We start from the raw sequence: 20,687 nt of genomic DNA on the forward strand, positions 1-20,687 counted from the left end.
TATCCAATTAATCCCATTTCCCCCCTGCTCTTTCTCCATAGCTCTGCAAATTTTTCCCTTCAGTATTTATCCAATTCCCTTTTGAAAGTTATTATTGAATCTGCTTCCACCGCCCTTTCAGGCAGCGCATTCCAGATCAGAACAACTCACTACGTAAAAAAAAATTCTCATCTCCCCTCTGGCTCTTTTGCTAATTACCTTAAATCTGTGTCCTCTGGTTACCAACCCACCTGCCAGTAGAAACAGTTTCTCCTTATTTACCCTATCAAAACCCTTCACAATTTTTTACACCTGTAATAAATCTCCCCATAATCTTCTCTGTTCTAAGAAGGACAACCCCAGCTTCTCCAGTCTCTCCAGATAACTGAAGCCCCTCATCCCTGCTACCATTCTGGTAAATCTCCTCTGCACTTGTTCCAAGGCCTTGACATCCTTCCTAAAGTGTGGTGCCTCGAAGTGGATACAACATTCGGTCAGTCTGCCCACCGGCAGTAACACTGCACTGTCGAGTGCTCGAGGTGAATCTACTACACTCCCTCTGTAGATGAGACGAGTGTGTGCGTGAGCCTGTGCCTGTGGGTGCGAGTGTGCACCCGTGTGAGTGTGAGCGCGCGCCTGTCCGTGCGAGTGTGCATTGGTGCATATGCGAGTTTGCGATGGTGTGCGTGTACGCGACAGTGTGTGCGTGCGACTGAGTGTGCGCTCGCGCACGACAGTGTGTACGTGCGACCGTGTGCGTGCGCGCGGCAGTGTTTGCATGCATGCATGCGACATTGTATGTGCGTGCGCATGCAGGCGCGACAGCTTGGGATTGGGCGAGAACAGCGTTGAGTGAGAACAGGATCGGGCTCGGCTGTGATGCCTTCAGGGCTGAATAGTCTGCCCAAGCTCGCACAGGGAATCCAGCCGGGCTGAGCCACCATGGGGTGGCTGGCCACCCGACCAGCTGGCAGCGAGAGCCGGTGCCTTCAGGAGAGGAGGGGAGAAGTCTGGGGCAAGAAGGAGCAGAGTCCTCCCTCGCTCTCTCTTGCAGAGAGCAGTGGAGCAGCTGATTCCTGTTGCAGTGTCACACTCTCCCTGGGGCACCTCCAGCACCTGCCCAGCTCACTTGCAGCCTCTCGTGGCAAGTGGTGGGAACACACTGCACCAGCAGGCTCACAACAATTATTCATTACTAATGTGCTTTTATGTTTAACTTAGTCACATGCAGACACCGGCAGTTTCAGTGACTGGTATCGTACTAGTGTTGAGCAATTCTAGATCTCTAATACTGCATCTGCACCTAATGCAAGGCCAGCCAAGAAAGAGGAATGAAAACAAGCAAAGTTGAGGGTATCCAGTTCCCCGGTGACAGCCCAGTGGGCGAAGGCAGCAGCCCTAAACCAGCTTCCATCCCCCCTTGGAGGTGCTGGTGCAGGCTTTAGTTCAGCCCATTATTCCCACTTTATACAGAGCTCAGTGAAATACACCCAGCCCATTATACCTGTTAAGTGGCTAAAACCTAAAAATTACTCCTGGCAATATTCATGACTAACCGCTGACCCCGACACGAACTCTAACTGCTGACCCCGACACGAACTCTAACCGCTGACCCCAAATCCTAAACCGCGCAGTGTCAATAGTGCGACACAGGGCCGTCTGCAGGGTCAATAGCCACTAAGCTTTTAATATATGATGTGGTGGTGAGCTGCGCCTTGTGCGACTGTTCACAATACTGCTTCACTACAGTTAGAGGTGCAGCGGAAACTGTGCAAAGTTCATGAGTGAAGATGTCACCGGCAGTTGTCGACCAAAAGCTGACCACTGACTGAATCAGGCCCCTGACATACCCTTGCGGGCGAGGACGAGTGACCAAAGAAATGGCAATGAGCAAACAGGCATTGGGAACGAACTCTCACCAGCAGGACTAGTAAAAGGAAATTGCTGTTAACTATCTCACTCTTATTTTTGGATCTCCTTGAACAGAGATCTCTAACCAAATCGCCTGGGGTGAGGGGCGGGGGGCTAATTAACAGGCACGGTTTTACTGAACTCTGAACTGGAGGCCTGGTCTCCTGGGTAACGGCTGTGCACACCTCCTGACGGTCGTTAGGGGGCTGGCTGAACAGTGGCGACGCAGGTTACCTCGAGAGGCCGGTTACCTCGAGAGGCCGGTTACCTCGAGGGGCCGGTTACCTCGAGGGGCCGGTTACCTCGAGAGGCCGGTTACCTCGAGAGGCCGGTTACCAGCGATCCATCACTTCCGCCGCACGTGCGCGCGTCAGTTTGGGCTCAGGATTTTCCCCGCAGACAATGGTTGGGGCTCGCTGAATCTTTTGGGAGGGGGGACAGTGGGTAAGGGGGGGAAGACAATATCGATAAAGACAGCAGCTCTGCAGGGAGGGACTTGGCAGCCTCCATCAGGTCCTGTGCAGGAAGCTCCTAAGCTCGGCTATGGGTAGGCACTTCTGTGCAGACCAGGGGCAAACGGGGGCCATTAGAGGCCCTACCAAAGATCCCCGCGCTCACTCTCTTGGCTGCTGTACAGTTGTACCGTGCACGGAAAGGGCTAAAGGGGCAGAAAGAGGCAGAGTGAATGTGGGGGTTTATTTTGGGGTTGGGGTGGGAGGTTCCACAGATGGTAGGTCGCCTTCTGATGCCTCACACAAGCGGTCGGTCTTCAGGAGCGGAGACTAGGCGGCGTATTTTGTCAGGCCATTCAACCGTGGAGTGCATCACAGTTCAGAGCCCGATCCTGTCCTCACCCGAGAAGCGCAGGTGCACTTTCCGAGGGTGCCCTCCAACATCTCACCCAAGTGGTCTTCCTTCACGGCGCGATTCGGCCGGCTATTCAACCATGGGGGGGCAATACAGTAGAGACGATCCCTGTCGCCGGCCGACAACGACACTTTTCCAGCCGGGGTCACTGCTTAGCAATCAGGAGCTGACCGACCTTTCCCCTCCCTAACCCAGGGTCTCTCAGGCTAATTGTAGAGACCCTGCTGCGATTGGCTAACTCAGGAAAGGTCACGGGGCGGGGCGGGGCGGGGAGGTTGGTGAACACGGGACGTTTCTGGACTACACTACCCACCGTTTTAACCAGCCGTGCGGTCGGGAGAGATGTCACAATGTACTATTAAGAGGTCCTGATGGTGAAAGTTTCCCTACAATGCTACTGAACATGCAGAAGGCAGATGGGATGAGACATGGCACTTAAAAGCACCAGCTTTCGTGAGGGGTGAGACACAGAGTGTGAGCCGGATGGTAATGATGTTGCACCTGCAATTCCCAGCGTGTTAGTAGGAAGCTTGTCGTTACTGAAAGAGATGGGCCTCTGGGCGGGAGGCTGCGGGAGGATGAGGTGCCCCTGGCTTGGCTGGGCTCCAGAAGCGGGAAGCTGAATGCTCACTGGTGGGGGGAGCTGCACAGGGCCTTGTACAGAATGGAGAGAACAAAGGGAAAGGAAAGAAAGGAAAGGAGGAAATAATAAATAGGAAAAGAGGGAAATAAGAGATAGGAAAGGAGGAAAAAAAAGAAAGAAAAGATAGGAAGAAAGGAAATAAAAGATTGGAAAAGTGGGAAGGAAGGGGGAAAAAAGGAACAACCCTTTTGTTAGTGCAAAACCAAGCATGAGAGACACCAGACTGCAACAGACGTGTTTAACACACAGGACCCTCCGAGAGTTCACCCACCATCAATTCATTCTTTTGGTTTTGTTTCTAATTTACCATCCCGCCCCACCAAAACCGAAGAAGCTGACCCTCGCGGTGTGGCTCAACGGGAGGCAGCAGGACTCTGGCATTCAACTGCAGGAGGCATCACAGCTGATCCCGATCCCGTCCTGTCCAGTGTCCACAAACACACTTTCGCAGAGCAGGGGGTCGCTGGCATTGAAATCAGTGGCTGAGAACCACCCCAACACCACCACCCCCCCACCTCGGCCCCACACACGCCCAGCCCAGAGGTGCTGAACACCACTGTCTTACCACACCCGCTGCCCCTGCGAGAGATCAGCCGGGGATCGGATCTCGGGCCTGTCTGGTCCGTGCGCGTCCTGATCCTACAACTACCACTCAAGCAATGTGTTTTTTTTAATGTCTAACTTCTTGTACACAGGGTCAAGACGTTTCACAGAGTGATGTTTGTGAGAGCAGCCACTGACTTGCAGGAGAGAGGCCCTTGCTAACTGCTTCACTAAAGGCTGATGCCACACACACACACACACACACACACACACACACACACACACGGGGGCGCGGGAGGAGGGGCTGTACTGGCGGAGTGAAGGAACCTGGGTCTCAAAACGGGATGCGTAGCAAGGCCTTATCTGGAGTACTGCAGGCAGCACTGACCTGTGTGCGCTGCTCAAAAGGGACGATACCATCCCTGAGGGCAGCAGACAGAGTACTAGCTGCCGGGAGCAGGGCTGGATCTCACTGGAAAGGAGACTTCTGTGCCTGAGAAGTTTTCAGAATTATGAAGGGAATAGATCAGAGTTGATTCAGGGTTCAAAACAGGGGAAGGGAGGGGAGGCGGATGAATTATTCATCTTTATTTATTAGGATGATACCAGAACTGAGAGGTTATAACTATCAGGAAAGGCTGAACAGGCTGGGACTCTTTTCCCTAGAAAGGAGGAGGCTGAGGGGGTGACCTGATCGAGGTCTTTAAGATTATGAAAGGGTTTGATAGGGTAGATGTAGAGAAAATGTTTCCACTTGTGGGAAGTCCAAAACTAGGGGCCGTAAATATAAGATAGTCACCAATAAATCCAATCGGGAATTCAGGAGAAACTTCTTTACCCAGAGAGTGGTGGGAATGTGGAACTCACTGCTACAAGGAATAGTTGAGGCGAATAGTGGAGATGGATTTAAGGGGAAGCTCGATAAACACATGAGGGAGAAAGGAATAGAAGGATATGCTGATAGGGTGAGATGAAGTAAGGTGGGAGGAGGCTCGTGTGGAACAGGGACCAGTTGGGCCGAATGGCCTGTTTCTCTGCTGTAAATTCTATGTAATTCTATATATGGGGAGGGGGGTGGTCTCACATGGCAGGGGTGGGGGTCTGGGCAGATGAGTCCACACCGTTCATTCAGGAAATCTGCTCCACGGGATGAGTTAACAGGGAAGGAAGGACACAGAAGTAAGTAGTATAAGTAGGGTTTCTACACGGGGAGCAGGGGTGTGGTTTGAGAGTGTGTAACAAGAATGCAGGTGAGTGGAGTTGCGATCAACCAAAATGGAGGGGGTCTAATGGCCATTTCCAGCGTCCCTACTCATTTCCGGGACTCTCTCAATTTAAAGCGCTGCTGCGTTTTGGTGCTAAGGCACTTACTCCAGCCAAGCAGCAGTGCGAGGGGACAGTGCACCTCTCAGAGAAAACTCCACTCAAAAAACTGACCCGGCGAAATTATGGGAATGAATTATTGCTGGGGTTGGGGGCAAATGCTGAGGGAGGGGATGTCCTGTATATTAAAAGACGGCTGTTTGGAGACTGGAGTTTTAATTTTACAAGTATCCTGTGTGGGTTAATCTCCACACAGTACATATTGTACGTGCCAGCTCCCAGTGACAACGGGCAGCAGATGATCAGGGTATTCGATCGGGTCACGCTTCAACCATCACCCTTGTGCTTCCTGATCCCCTTCCGCTTCCCCTCTCCAGCTTATGCTGGGTTGAGTCGTGTGGAGGCTTGTTCAACCTCCGGTGCCTTGCTGTGTGTGAGCTGAGACAAAGGATGTCACAGGCTGGTGGTTGGAGGAGGGGGGGGACGGGCAGGGGAAGGGCACACACACACACACACACACACACACACACACCCACACACACCCCACACCACACACACACACACACACACACACACCTTTCAGAAGTGATCAGGAGCGAACCTCCCTCCCTAGCTCAGGAGTGCTGAAGCCAACTGTGCGGCCCCGCCCTGATCGCTGCTCCAGCTCAATGATCAGCTAGCTCAGCACAGACCAGCGATTGAACCTGGGACCTGCTGCTTTGGCCAATTGGCCAGACTGTCATACTCTTAAACCTCGGTATTACTACGTGGAAAGGTTTGATGGCAACAGACACATACATTATAAACTACACCAAATAAACCAGGAGTGAGAGAATTGGGGATTCCATTTCCGGGATATAAATAAGAGGGTGTTTATAAACCATTCTCAAGTCAGAACACCATCTGAATCCTTCGCCGGAATCACCGCAGTGTCTACGCACAAAACAGTGAACGGTTTTGCAGACCCACTGGCCGACACGCTCCTCGTCTTGCGACACTGTTATCACCTCTAACACAACACACGCCTCATCCTTATTCCATCCGGAGGTTTTCTCCCCAGTCACTGGACGTATGGAAGCCAAGTCCAGTGCCGTCCTCACACGCTGCGTGTCCATCAGTCGAGTGAGGACCACACCGGGGTGGGGGGGGGGGTTCTTACTGCAAGAGGGGAAGGAACCCCCGAGCGATTTCTTTTCTGCTTCTAAGGGTTAAGAGGTGCGGTTGATTGTAGTGTCAGCCTGGCTGAGATGGGCTGTCTCAGCACAGGCCGAGGATACAGGTCAAGCACTGGTGTACAGCTCAGTAGCACGCTGGCCAATGCTGTGCACAGGTGTGGCTCCGTGCACCGTGCCCTTTACAACCTGCGATGTTTCCATCATGAGAGGGGATGGATCCCATACACAAGAGGAGGAAACAGCAGGCCAGCTGTTGTCACGTTAACCCCTTACCTCCAGTCTTCTGTAGAGGGGTACGTTGTTCACTCATAACGGCCTTCCCTGCCCCTCCACGCCCTTTCCTATACCGGCCCTCTCTGGCCTACTATTACACACGATGGCAGAGCCCACCTTTGGCTCAGTGGTAGCATTCCCGCCTCAGAGTCAGAAGGTGCAGGGTTCGAACCCTGCCCCGGATATCTGGAGATCGGAGCTCTGAATTCAGGGTTGACGTCCAGCGGGATGCTCGTATCTGGAGGGTGTGGGTGGTCCCCCTCTCATGGTTTGGGTTGTGGGAGCCGTATAGGACTAACCCCCGCTATCGGCTGGGATAAGGATGGTTATTGGCCACGGAAGGAGCACGAGCTGATTGTTAATCAGCCTGCGAATCCTGCCACTGTTCTCCCAGCGATGCAGAATACCAACACAGTTAATCGATCAGAAATCACAAATGCCTCTCTATGTCACTAACCTGTTACAAAGGAGCCTCCTGGCACCTGACTGAAATTCAGTGGGCCCCCTGGTGCACTGACAGGGCCGGGCGATCCAAAAGAGCCACGGTAGGTTTGAGATGTTGCGTACGGGCCTGGCGGATAGGTCTGCGAAAGAAAAGCAAAACCCAGACACGTTTAAAAAATATATATATATTTTATTACACCATAGAGAGAAAAATTTAAACAACCCCTGGTCATCCCCAGCTGAGGGAGTGAGCAGATCAACCCATGCCAGACCTCCACCATGGCGTCCTGTAACTGCCCACTAGGGGGCACATGAGCACAGCTCCACGTCACTCGTGCTAATATTTCTGCACATGCAAGAATATCCCAGTCACTGGTTCACATCATCACCCTGGGAATATTGAAACAATTACAACTTTGTGTGTGTTCATTCAGGCTCAGGAACTCCTCCCCAACAAGTTAGCAATTGTGATTAACATATTTCATCCTTTAATTTGCAAAAAATAAATTTCATAGTGCTGGGAATGATGCACAGGTTAGATAGAGTAAAGCTCCCTCTACACTGTCCCATCAAACATTCCCAGGGCAGGTACAGCACGGGGTTAGATACAGAGTAAAGCTCCCTCTACACTGTCCCATCAAACACTCCCAGGGCAGGTACAGCACGGGGTTAGATACAGAGTAACGCTCCCTCTACACTGTCCCATCAAACACTCCCAGGGCAGGTACAGCACGGGTTAGATACAGAGTAAAGCTCCCTCTACACTGTCCCATCAAACACTCCCAGGGCAGGTACAGCACGGGTTAGATACAGAGTAAAGCTCCCTCTACACTGTCCCATCAAACACTCTTAGGGCAGGTACAGGGTTAGATAGAGAGTGAAGCTCCCTCTACAAGGACAAGATGTTTGAGTACTTTATCCTTCCAGTCGAACAAATTGAAGTTTTAGAATTAACAAAATTGATTTGGGGAAACTGTCCAGAGTGACAAGGAATTGAAATACCAAGGGCCACAAGTGAGAATTGTTAGGATCAGGAGTAAGAGAAAGTAACAGCCTCAAGCAAAAGATTGAAAGGGGAGTGTCATTGCAGTGTGCAGTGGAAACAGATTGAAGAGACAATGCAGCTCCGAGATAGGGGAGACCGAGGGACACGGAGTGAAGGTGAAGAGGGGGGGCCTGAGGGACACGGAGCGAAGGTGAACAGGGGGGGACTGAGGGACACGGAGTGAAGGTGAATGGGGAGACCGAGGGACACGGAGTGAAGGTGAACAGGGGGACTGAGGGACACGGAGTGAAGGTGAACAGGGGGGGACTGAGGGACACGGAGTGAAGGTGAACAGGGGGGGACTGAGGGACACGGAGTGAAAGTGAATGGGGAGACCGAGGGACACGGAGTGAAGGTGAACAGGGGGACTGAGGGACACGGAGCGAGGGTGAACGGGGGGACTGAGGGACACGGAGCGAGGGTGAACGGGGGGGGGGTGGACTGAGGGACACGGAGCGAAGGTGAACGGGGGGGAGGGGAACTGAGGGACACGGAGTGGAGGTGAACAGGGGGGGACTGAGGGACACGGAGTGAAGGTGAACGGGGGGACTGAGGGACACGGAGCGAAGGTGAACGGGGGGACTGAGGGACACGGAGCGAAGGTGAACAGGGGGACTGAGGGACACGGAGCGAGGGTGAACGGGGGGGGGGGGGACTGAGGGACACGGAGCGAAGGTGAACGGGGGGACTGAGGGACACGGAGCGAGGGTGAACGGGGGGGGGGGACTGAGGGACACGGAGCGAAGGTGAACGGGGGGACTGAGGGACACGGAGCGAGGGTGAACGGGGGGGGGGGACTGAGGGACACGGAGCGAAGGTGAACGGGGGGACTGAGGGACACGGAGTGAAGGTGAACAGGGGGACTGAGGGACACGGAGTGAAGGTGAACAGGGGGACTGAGGGACACGGAGTGAAGGTGAACGGGGGGACTGAGGGACACGGAGTGAAGGTGAACGGGGGGACTGAGGGACACGGAGTGAAGGTGAACAGGGGGACTGAGGGACACGGAGTGAAGGTGAACGGGGGGGGGACTGAGGGACACGGAGCGAGGGTGAACGGGGGGGGGGACTGAGGGACACGGAGCGAAGGTGAACGGGGGGACTGAGGGGCACGGAGTGAAGGTGAACGGGGGGACTGAGGGACACGGAGTGAAGGTGAACAGGGGGACTGAGGGACACGGAGTGAAGGTGAACGGGGGGACTGAGGGACACGGAGCGAAGGTGAACGGGGGGGGGGACTGAGGGACACGGAGCGAGGGTGAACGGGGGGGGGGACTGAGGGACACGGAGCGAAGGTGAACGGGGGGACTGAGGGGCACGGAGTGAAGGTGAACGGGGGGGGGGGACTGAGGGGCACGGAGTGAAGGTGAACGGGGGGGGGACTGAGGGACACGGAGCGAAGGTGAACGGGGGGGGGACTGAGGGACACAGAGTGAAGGTGAACGGGGGGACTGAGGGACACGGAGTGAAGGTGAACGGGGGGGGGACTGAGGGACACGGAGCGAAGGTGAACGGGGGGGGGACTGAGGGACACGGAGCGAAGGTGAACGGGGGGGGGGGGACTGAGGGGCACGGAGTGAAGGTGAACGGGGGGGGGGACTGAGGGGCACGGAGCGAAGGTGAATGGGGGGACTGAGGGACACGGAGCGAAGGTGAACGGGGGGGGGGGGGGACTGAGGGACACGGAGTGAAGGTGAACGGGGGGGACTGAGGGACACGGAGTGAAGGTGAACGGGGGGGACTGAGGGACACGGAGCGAAGGTGAACGGGGGGGGGGGGGGACTGAGGGACACGGAGCGAAGGTGAACGGGGGGGGGGGAACTGAGGGACACGGAGCGAAGGTGAACGGGGGGGGGGACTGAGGGACACGGAGCGAAGGTGAACGGGGGGGGGGACTGAGGGACACGGAGCGAAGGTGAACGGGGGGGGGGGAACTGAGGGACACGGAGCGAAGGTGAACGGGGGGGGGGGGGGACTGAGGGGCACGGAGCGAAGGTGAACGGGGGGGGGGGAACTGAGGGACACGGAGCGAAGGTGAACGGGGGGGGGGGGAACTGAGGGACACGGAGCGAAGGTGAACGGGGGGGGGGGACTGAGGGGCACGGAGCGAAGGTGAATGGGGGGGGGGGACTGAGGGGCACGGAGCGAAGGTGAACGGGGGGGGGGGACTGAGGGGCACGGAGCGAAGGTGAACGGGGGGGGGGGGGACTGAGGGACATGGAGCGAAGGTGAACGGGGGGGGGGGGGGACTGAGGGGCACGGAGCGAAGGTGAACGGGGGGGGGGGGACTGAGGGACATGGAGCGAAGGTGAACGGGGGGGGGGGGGGACTGAGGGGCACGGAGCGAAGGTGAACGGGGGGGGGGGGACTGAGGGGCACGGAGCGAAGGTGAATCGGGGGGGGGGGACTGAGGGGCACGGAGCGAAGGTGAATGGGGGGGGGCGGGACTGAGGGACACAGAGCGAAGGTGAATAGGGACTGAGGGAGATGGAGGGAAGGTAAATAGGTGGGACGGGATCAATGAACGATTATAGTTCTGATGAAAGGTCATCGACCTGAAACATTAACTCTTGTTTCTCTCGCCACAGACACTGCCTGACCTGCTGTGCGTTTTCCAGCATTCTCTGACTTTATATCAATGAACACAGGACAGGTTTACAGGGCTAATTTGCCATTTTACTCTTCCCAAAGCACCTAACCTGGACAGGAGGGGCCGGTGTACACGGGCAGGGTGTCTGCGCTCTCTCGGTTAGATCAATGGTCAGTGAGCTGAGTTACCCAGTGACCTACCGGAGTATTTGAGGCCTCGCTTCCCTTGTTGGCCAGTCGGCTGAGGATGCTCCGCTCCGACATCTGGAGGCGGGCAGCTATCGGCGGGACTCGAGACAGCGTGGAGGGGAGGCGGGTCACATCGGCCTTCATGTCGCTCAGCAGCTCCTCGAGTTGGTTCAGAACTAGGAGGCAAAAGCGAGAGCTGGTGATTTTTTTTCACGTCACAATTCTCACAAGATGGGGGGAGGGCGGGTGGGACGGACGGACACGGCGAAACGCAGTGAAGCCGCGGGAAGAGTAACGCTTCCCACCTCTCTTGTCCGCTCCCTCGCTCTTCGCAGCCCACCTGCTGTGGGGGTTCCCGCAGGAGAACAAGGGAGGCGGCCGTGCAGGCAGGGCCATCCCAGAATTCGCAGCGCTACTGAAACCCCTTCATTAACGTCACTGGGCCTACAAAGCTAGCGGGCCGAACTGAGGAAGAGGTGGACCTCGAGTACAAGTCGCCCACGGGAGGGCTGTACTGTCGGGACCGTGAGCCGCGCTCCGATTCTGCTGCAGTCCTGCACCACAGAGTACAGCTCACAGCAGATCTGGAACCGAGGAGCCGATCCCAATCAAAAGGAAGAACTTGCATTTGTATAGCGCCTTTCGCAACCTCAGGACGTCCCAAAGCGCTTCACAGCCGATGAAGTACTTTTTTTTTTACGTGCGGTCACTGTTGTAATGTAGGAAACGCTGCAGCCAAAGTGTGCACAGCAAGATCCCACAAATAGAAATGAAATAATGACATTGTAATCTGTTTTTTTAAAAAAAAGTGATGTTGACTGAGGGATAGTTATTGGCCCAGGACACCGGGGAGAGAACTCCCCTGCTCTTCTTCCAATAGAGGCTGTGGGATCTTTTACATCACCCGAGGGGGTAGACAAGGCCTTGGTTTAACGTCTCACCTGAAAGACGGCCCCCTCCAACAGTGCAGCACTCCCTCAGGACTGCACTGGGAGGCTCAGCCCTGGATTATACACTCAAGTCGCTGGAGTGGGTCTTGAATCCACGACCTGTTGACTCAGACGCGAGAGTGCGGCCCACTGAGCCACCGCTGGCACAATTATGGTGCTTCTGAACAATTTATTTTCAAAGAGTGATTACCCAACTCTTGTACAGCCTCGACACGGCACCGGGGTTGGTGCTGGGCCTCAGGCCTGAGCGACGACCCTGGCCTGGATTAACCGCAGCAGCAGCAGCTGCCGCTCGGACAACGGTCGTCAAAATGGACTCACCGCCTCTCCCCTGACCCCAGTACTGAGGGAGCGCTGCACTGTCGGGAGGTGCCGTCGCTCGGATGAGACGTTAAACCGAGGCCCCCGTCTGCCCCTCTCAGGTGGGTGTAAAAGATTCCACGGCCACTATTGGAAGAAGAGCAGGGGGAGTTCTCCCCGGTGTCCTGGGCCAATACATATCCCTCAACCAACATCTAAAAACAGATGATCTGGTCATCCATCACATTGCTGTTTGTGGGATCTTGCTGTGCACAAAATTGGCTGCCCCGTTTTCCTACATTACAACAGTGACTACACTTCAAACAAAAAAGTACTTCATTGGCTGTAAAGTGTTTGGGACGTCTTGAGGTTGTGAAAGGCGCTATAGAAATGCAAGTCTGTCTATTTTTAACTAAAGCAAGAGGGGGACTGTGCAACTGACCTTTGTGCAGGACGGCGTTTGCAGGTTTGTTTCCCGCCAGCGACTCCTTGGACAGATGCTGGTGGCTCTCCGCCAGGCACTCCACCTCCGCGAACCGGGTGTTGAGGGCCATGGCCGGATGGGTGGCATCCTGTGACATGTTCAGGTAGGCTGCCCTCCGCAGCTGCTCCTCGATCACCAGCGCCTGCTCCAACAGCTAACACCGAGAGAGAAAGAGGCGCCATTAGCTCCCTCGCGATTTAGTAATATACCGGGTTACTGCACGCACACGCATGTGCACACACTGCCAGGGTGGAATAGGACACAGGCCAGTAGGTATAATTCACATTCGATGAGGGTCAGCTGTGGCTCAGTGGGTCGCACCCTCGCCTCTGAGTCAGAAGGTCATGGATTCGAGCCCCACTCCCAGAGACTTGAGCACAAAATCCAGGCCAACACTCCTACTGCCAGGACTGAGGGAGTGCTGCACTATCGGAGGTGCTGTCTTTCGGATGAGACGTTAAACCAAGGCCCCGTCTGCTCTCTCAGGTGGATGGAAAAGATCCCATGGCCACTATTGGAAGAAGGATAGGGGAGTTCTCCCAGGTGTCCTGGCCAATGTTTGTCCCTCAACCAACATCACTAAAACAGACGATATGGTCATTTATCACATTGCTGTTTGTGGGGTCTTGCTGTGTGCAAATTGGCTGCTGCATTTCCCTACATTACAACAGTGACGACACTTCAAAAAAATGTACTTCATTGGTTGTGAAGCGCTTTGGGACATCCTGAGGTTGTGAAAGGCGCTATATAAATGCAAGTTCTTTCTTTGTCTTGTAGGGAGTGGGTTGGTTCTCAAAGCCCTGACAGCCTTCTGGCACCTCGGCCAAGATGGCAAGTCCAGAGAGCGAGGGTTGGCTGGTTTACGGAGTGTGGAGGGGCTTCGCTGCCAAGACTAGTCTCGGCCAACATCCACCCACTGACTAAAAGGAACCCACCGCATAAAGGAAGAGAGCAGCATGGTCCCTTAGAGGCTGAGAGAGGAGAACTTATAATGGGGAATCACAAAATGGCAGATGTGATAAACAAATATTTTGTATCTGTCTTCACAGTAGAAGACACAAAAAGCATACCAGAAATAGTGGGGAGGAACTTAAAACAATTAATATCACTGGAGAAAAAGTACTGGACAAACAAATGGGACTAAAAGCCAACAAATCCTCTGGACCTGATGGCCTACATCCGAGGGTTCTAAAAGAGGTGTCTGCAGAGACAGTGGATGCATTGGTTATGATCTTCCAAAATTCTCTAGATTCTGGAACGGTCCCAGTGGATTGGAAGGTAGCAAATGTTACCCCACTATTCAAGAAGGGAGGGAGAGAGAAAACAGGGAACTACAGGCCAGTTAGCCTGACAGCGGTGGTCAGGAAAATGCTGGAATCCATTGTTAAGAAAGTGGTAACAGGGCACTTAGAAAATCATAATATGATTAGGCAGAGTCAACATGGTTCTATGAAAGGGAAATTGTGTTTGACAAATTTATTAGAGCTTTTTGAGGGTGTAACTAGCAGGGTGGATAAAGGAGAACCAGTGGATGTAGTATATTTGGATTTTCAAAAGGTTATTACACAAGGTAAAGGCTCATGGGGATGGGGGTAATATATTAGCATGGATAGAGGATTGGTTAAAGGACAGAAAAGAGAGAGTAGGGATAAACAGGTCATTTTCAGGTTGGCAGGCTGTAACTAGTGGGGTGTCGCAAGGATCAGTGCTGGGGCCTCAGCTATTTACAATCTATATTAATGACTTAGATGAACGGACCCAGTGTAATGTATCCAAGGTTGCTGACGATACAAAGCTAGGTGGGAAAGTAAGCTGTGAGGAGGACACAGAGAGCCAGCAAAGGGATATAGACAGGTTAAGTGAGTGGGCAAGAAGGTGGCAGATGGAGTATAATGTGGGGAAATGTGAGGTTATGGTTTGGTAGGAAGGATAGAAAAACAGAATATTTTTAAATGGTGTTCAAAGAGACATGGGTGTCCTCGTACAAGAAACACAAAAAGTTAGTATACAGGTACAGCAAGCAATTAGGAAAGCAAATGGCATGTTGGCCTTTATTGCAAGGGGGTTGGAGTACAAGAATAAGGAAGTCTTACTACAATTGTACAGGGCTTTGGTGAGACCACACATGGAGTACTGCGTACAGTTTTGGTCTCCTTATCGAAGGAAGGATATACTTGCCTTAGAGGTGGTGCAACTAAGGTTCATTAGATTAATTCCTGGGATGAGAGGGTTGTCCTATGAAGAGAGGTTGAGTAGAATGGGCCTATACTCTCTGGAGTTTAGAAGAATGAGAGATGATCTCATTGAAACATAAAAAATTATGAGGGGGCTTGACAGGGTAGATGCTGAGAGATTCTTTCCTCTGGCTAGAGAGTCTAGAACTAGGGGGCATAGTCTCAGGATAAGGGGTCGGTCATTCAAGACTGAGATAAGGAGGAATTTCTTCATGCAGAGGGTTGTGAATCTTTGGAATTCTCTACCCCAGAGGGCTGTGGATGCGGAGAGCGATAGATTTCTGGACTCTAGGGGAATCAAGGGATGTGGGGTTCGGGCGGGAAAGTGGAGTTGAGGTCAAAGATCAGCCATGATCTGATTGAATGGCGGAGCAGGCTCGAGGGGCCGTTTGTCCTACTCCTGCTCCTATTTCTTATGTTCTGACAACATTCTGGCGAACGTCAGTGTGCGGAGAGGCCCCCAGGCTGGAATGTTCTTCAGTCCCTGGGCCACGTCCGGACTTTAAAATTCTCATTCTCCTTTTCAAATCGCTCCATGACCTCACCCCCTCCCTATCTCTGTAACCTCTCCAGCCCTACCACCACCCCCTCCCCCCCCCACCCCCCCCAAGATCTCTGCGTTCCTCCAACTCTGGCCTCTTGTGCATTGCTCCACCATTGGCGGCCATGCCTTCAGCTGCCTAGGCCCTAAGCTCTGGAATTCACTCCCTAAACCTCTCCGCCTCTCTCTCCTCCTTTAAACCTACCTCTTTGACCAAGTTTTTGGTCACCTGTCCTAATATCTCCTTATGTGCCCCGATATCAAATTTTGGTTTGATAATTGCTCCCCTGAAGCACCTTGGGGACGTGTTACTTTGTTGAAGGCACTATATAAATGCAAGTTGTTGTTCTTTCTCCTCCCTGAGTTGGGCATGCCTCGCATCGCCCCTCGCTGTGCGTACAATTGCCTTTATCTCCCTCCCCTACCGCACCATTATGCCCAGGCCGCTCACCTTAAACCGTCGAGCGAGGAACTTGTTCTTCATCTCCAGGAAGTTTCCCTTGTTCACTTCCAGCTTGAAGGGCTCATTGATGATGGCGAAACGGGCATCGTTCTGAATGTCCTGCCAACGGGCATAACCGTACCTGCTGGGAGTTAAGGGGCAATTCCTCCCCGCGTACAGTCCAAAGGTCCGGATGCCACACGCAATTTATAACAGCAGCGGGGGGAGGGGGGGGGGGGAAAGAGAGAGAGAGAGAGAGAGAGAGAGACAGAGAGAGATCCGATTCCACAGGCATGGCAGCCCTGCAGTTTCTCGCTCAAGGGAACATCCTGCCACCCCACCACCCCGAGCCTCAATAGCGACAGTTGGCAGGGTATTTGACTAAGAGGGCATCGCAGCAGAACTAGATCACCGTCCACAACCTGTGTCGATACAACTGCACTTTCCAGCAAGGGTCATTGTATACCTGACCCGAGGGGGCAGAGTACAGGGAGCTTTACTCTGTATCTAACCCTGTACCTGCCCTGTGAGTGTTTGATGGGACAGTGTAGAGGGAGCTTTACTCTGTATCTAACCCATTCTGTACCTGCCCTGGGAGTGTTTGATGGGACAGTGTAGAGGGAGCTTTACTATGTATCTAACCCGTGATGCCACCTTTGTGAACTAAAAACGGACCAGAATGTAGACTGACGGGTTAGACCTGGTACAGCGAGTGTCCCGCGTGACTGCAGGAAGTGAAAGGATACACGACAATACCAGAGAGCAGCCAGAAGTCGTGTCGACGGTGCCAGATCTCAGACACTTTCCCGGAGGATATGGCGGCTCTCTCCTCATTCTGCCACAGGGTGTGCAGTTCTGTAAAGAAGAGGCACCAGGATCAGCACCCACCCAAAACATTTACTGCCTCGTTAGTACTTCCATCCTGGCCGATCGAGACACTGTATGTTGGCACGATATTCAGCCACGTAGAGCATAACAGTGGATCACTGGAAATGCAAGCACTTTCCAGCAGGGGGCAGCGGATAGCGATCAGGAGCATGAGCCCTGGCTGATTTCTTCTCTCCTTAGCCTTGGGCTCGGAGGCTAACCAAAGCACCCTGGCTGCTGTCCCCTGCTGGGAACATAGGAACAGGAGGAGGCCATTCAGCCCTTCGAGCCTGTTCCCCCATTCAATTAGATCATGGTTGATCTGTATCTTAACTCCATCTATCTGCCTTGGTTCTGTAACCCTTAATACCCTTACCTAACAAAAATCGATCAATCTCAGTTGTGAAGTTTTCAATTGACCCCCAGCCTCAACAACTTTTTGGGGGCGGGGGGGGGGGGGAAAGAGAGTTCCAGATTTCCACTCCCTTTTGTGTGAAGAAGTGCTTCCTGACATCACCCCTGAACGGCTCAGCTCTAATTTTAAGGTTATGCCCCCTTGTTCTGGACTCCCCCCACCACAGGAAATAGTTTCTCTCTATCCACCCAATAATCATCTTAAACACCTCAATTAGATCACCTGTTACTCTTCTACACTCGAGGGAATACAAGCCTAGTCTGTGCAACCTGTCCTCATAATTTAACCCTTTTAGCCCTGGTGTCATTCTGGTGAATCTGCGCAGCACCCCCTCCAAAGACAAAAAATCCTCCCTGAGGTGCGGTGCCCAGGACTGAACGCAGTGCTCCAGGTGGGGTTTGACCAGAGCTCTGTACAGCTGTAACATGACTCCCACCCCTTTGAATTCCAACCCCCTAGAGATAATTAGGATCAACTAACTCAGTGCCAACGAGGGTCCCTCTGCCACATGGCTTGATACCACTCCAGGTGCTGAGTTCACCCACTGAAGCACTGTGGAGAGCATTCTATTTTGGAAAACGTTTTTAGAGGACGAAGTGATCTGCTTTAATTTAACTGTTTCCCCAACGCATGTGGTTTCCAGGAGACAAGACAATAGTTAGAATGATAGAATCATAGAGCACAGAGGGGGCCATTCAGCCCATCGTGCCTGTGCCAGCTCTTTGGCTATCCAATTATCCCCACTCTTTCCCCACAGTCCTGCACATTTTTCCCCTTCAAGTATTTATCCAATTCCCTTTTGAATGTTACTATTGAATCTGCTTTCAGGCAGCACATTCCAGATCATCACAATTCGCTGCGTAAAGAAATTTCTCATCTCCCCTCTGGTTCTTTTTCCAATGATCTAAAATCTGCGTCCTCTGGTTATCGACCCTCCCGCCAGTGGACGAGTGGTCGGTAATATCCAATCCGTGCGCTCGCTGCTGTCTGCGCTCCGTTACCTGTGAAGCCGCCGTCCGCGATGTTAAACATGAACTTGCATTTCTCCATCCTGTCCTCCTCCCTTTTCCCGTTGTTCTTGCTCTCATCCTTAATGATGCTGGATTTCACATCCTTCTCTGTTTTAGTCTCCTCTGTATTTACAGAAAAAAATAAGAAGCGTAAGCAAAAGGAAGTAACGTGTAATGTCATTCGGAGAGTGACTCACCTCCTGACTCCCCAAAGCCTCTCCACCATCTACAAGGCACAAGTCAGGAGTGTGATGGAATACTCTCCACTTGCCTGGATAAGTGCAGCTCCAACAACACTCAAGAAGCTCGACACCATCCAGGACAAAGCAGCCCGCTTGATTGGCACCCCATCAACCACCCTAAACATTCACTCCCTCCACCACCGGCGCATTGTGGCTGCAGTGTGTACCATCCACAGGATGCACTGCAGCAACTCGCCAAGGCTTCTTCGACAGCACCTCCCAAACCAGTGATCTCCACCACCTAGAAGGACAATGGCAGCAAGTGCATTGGATCACCACCACCTCTAAGTCACACGCTATCCCGACTTGGAAATATATCGTCCGTTCCTTCATTGTCGCTGGGTCAAAATCCTGGAACTCCCTCCCTAACAGCACCTGTGGGAGAACCGTCACCACACGGACTGCAGCGGTTCAAGAAGGCGGCTCACCACCACCTTCTCAAGGGGCAACCAGGGACGGGCAATAAATGCCGGCCTCGCCAGTGACGCCCACATCCAGAGAATGAATTTTGAAAAAAGATACGTCAGGTTTAGCTCACGCCTGTAACATTTTACTGATTGACAGCACGGTGAATTTACATGTGTCATTTTTTTATTGCAATTTCAACCATTTTCAGATTTTCAGCAGGTTTTTCAATATTAGATATTTACACAAGGTTTAATAACCTTGCCCATGTCTCCTACCACTGTAAGAGGGGCCTTCATGTTTCCAATGGTCTTCCCTCCTCGCATGAAATCGGCAACACACCAACAGTCTGAGATGGGACCGCAGCCTGCGGAAAGGCTGTCTCAGTGGGGGAGTCAATGTCCCCGGGGAAAGAGAGACACATACAGAAAAACGACCAGGCCCATCGGCCTTCAGTCTATCCATTAGACGGAGCAATCTCGTGCACCCCATCCAAAGCTGCTAACTCCCGGAGAAGGCAACAACCAAAATGAATGCTGCCAATTTACTCAGGATGCATCACCGGGCTACCCAATGCTACCAGCTCCCTTATATATCTCAGGAAAGCAAGAACTTGCATTTACACAGTGCCTTTCACGGCCCCAGGACATCCCAAAGCGTTTCACAGCCAATGAAGGACATTTGAAATGTCGTCACTCTTATAATTTGGGGAAACGTGGCAGCCAATTTGCACACAGCAAGATCCCACAAACAGCAATGTGATAAATGACCAGGTCATCTATTTTAGTGATGTTGGTTGAGGGATAAATATTGGCCAGGGAGAACTCCCCTGCTCTTCTTTGAATAGTGCCATGTGATTTTTAAATTTACCTCAGAGGGGGCCCTGGTTTAACGTCTCATCTGAAAGATGGCACCTCCGACAGTGCAGCGTTCCCTCAGCACAGTACTGGGAATGTCAGCCTGGGTTATGTGCGCAAGTCTCTGGAGAGGGGTGTCTAGTGACCCTGGTGGGGGCCCTGTGTATAGGACAGTATTGTGGTTACCTTTAACTCCGGGGGTCTCTGCCGACCCTGGTGGGGTCCCTGTGGGTATGACAGTATCGTGGTTACCTTTAACTCCGGGGATCTCTGCCGACCCTGGTGGGGTCCCTGTGGGTATGACAGTATCGTGGTTACCTTTAACTCTGGGGGTCTCTGCCATTCCTGGTGGGGTCCCTGTGGGGTATGACAGTATCGTGGTTACCTTTAACTCCGGGGATCTCTGCCGACCCTGGTGGGGTCCCTGTGGGTATGACAGTATCGTGGTTACCTTTAACTCCGGGGATCTCTGCCGACCCTGGTGGGGTCCCTGTGGGTATGACAGTATCGTGGTTACCTTTAACTCTGGGGGTCTCTGCCAGTCCTGGTGGGGTCCCTGTGGGGTATGACAGTATCGTGGTTACCTTTAACTCCGGGGATCTCTGCCGACCCTGGTGGGGTCCCTGTGGGTATGACAGTATCGTGGTTACCTTTAACTCCGGGGATCTCTGCCGACCCTGGTGGGGTCCCTGTGGGTATGACAGTATCGTGGTTACCTTTAACTCCGGGGGGCTCTGCCGACCCTGGTGGGGTCCCTGTGGGTATGACAGTATCGTGGTTACCTTTAACTCCGGGGGTCTCTGCCAGTCCTGGTGGGGTCCCTGTGGGTATGACAGTATCGTGGTTACCTTTAACTCCGGGGGGCTCTGCCGACCCTGGTGGGGTCCCTGTGGGTATGACAGTATCGTGGTTACCTTTAACTCTGGGGGTCTCTGCCGACCCTGGTGGGGGCCCTGTATA

The 20,687-nt window shown here is 53.2% G+C and overlaps 1 protein-coding gene across 10 annotated transcripts in view; it reads right to left on the bottom strand.

The window, feature by feature from the left end:
* The window catches only part of chd3 (chromodomain helicase DNA binding protein 3), a 110,399-nt gene that overhangs the window by 6,356 nt on the left and 83,356 nt on the right, over nt 1-20,687 (bottom strand). For 6 of the 10 annotated variants that reach the window (XM_067972027.1, XM_067972028.1, XM_067972025.1 and 3 more), the window contains 7 exons: nt 20,510-20,614; nt 18,215-18,346; nt 16,678-16,786; nt 15,941-16,073; nt 12,673-12,868; nt 10,993-11,156; nt 7,172-7,298 (listed from right to left, as the gene is read on the bottom strand). In XM_067972027.1, coding sequence (XP_067828128.1) covers nt 7,172-7,298; nt 10,993-11,156; nt 12,673-12,868; nt 15,941-16,073; nt 16,678-16,786; nt 18,215-18,346; nt 20,510-20,614 — 966 coding nt within the window. The remainder of the gene's footprint in view (nt 1-7,171; nt 7,299-10,992; nt 11,157-12,672; nt 12,869-15,940; nt 16,074-16,677; nt 16,787-18,214; nt 18,347-20,509; nt 20,615-20,687) is intronic. The other 4 variants (XM_067972034.1, XM_067972033.1, XM_067972030.1 and 1 more) reach the window with 2 other exon arrangements.

The sequence above is a fragment of the Heptranchias perlo genome, chromosome 35 (genome assembly GCF_035084215.1).
Source record: "Heptranchias perlo isolate sHepPer1 chromosome 35, sHepPer1.hap1, whole genome shotgun sequence".
NCBI classification, from domain to species: domain Eukaryota; kingdom Metazoa; phylum Chordata; class Chondrichthyes; order Hexanchiformes; family Hexanchidae; genus Heptranchias; species Heptranchias perlo.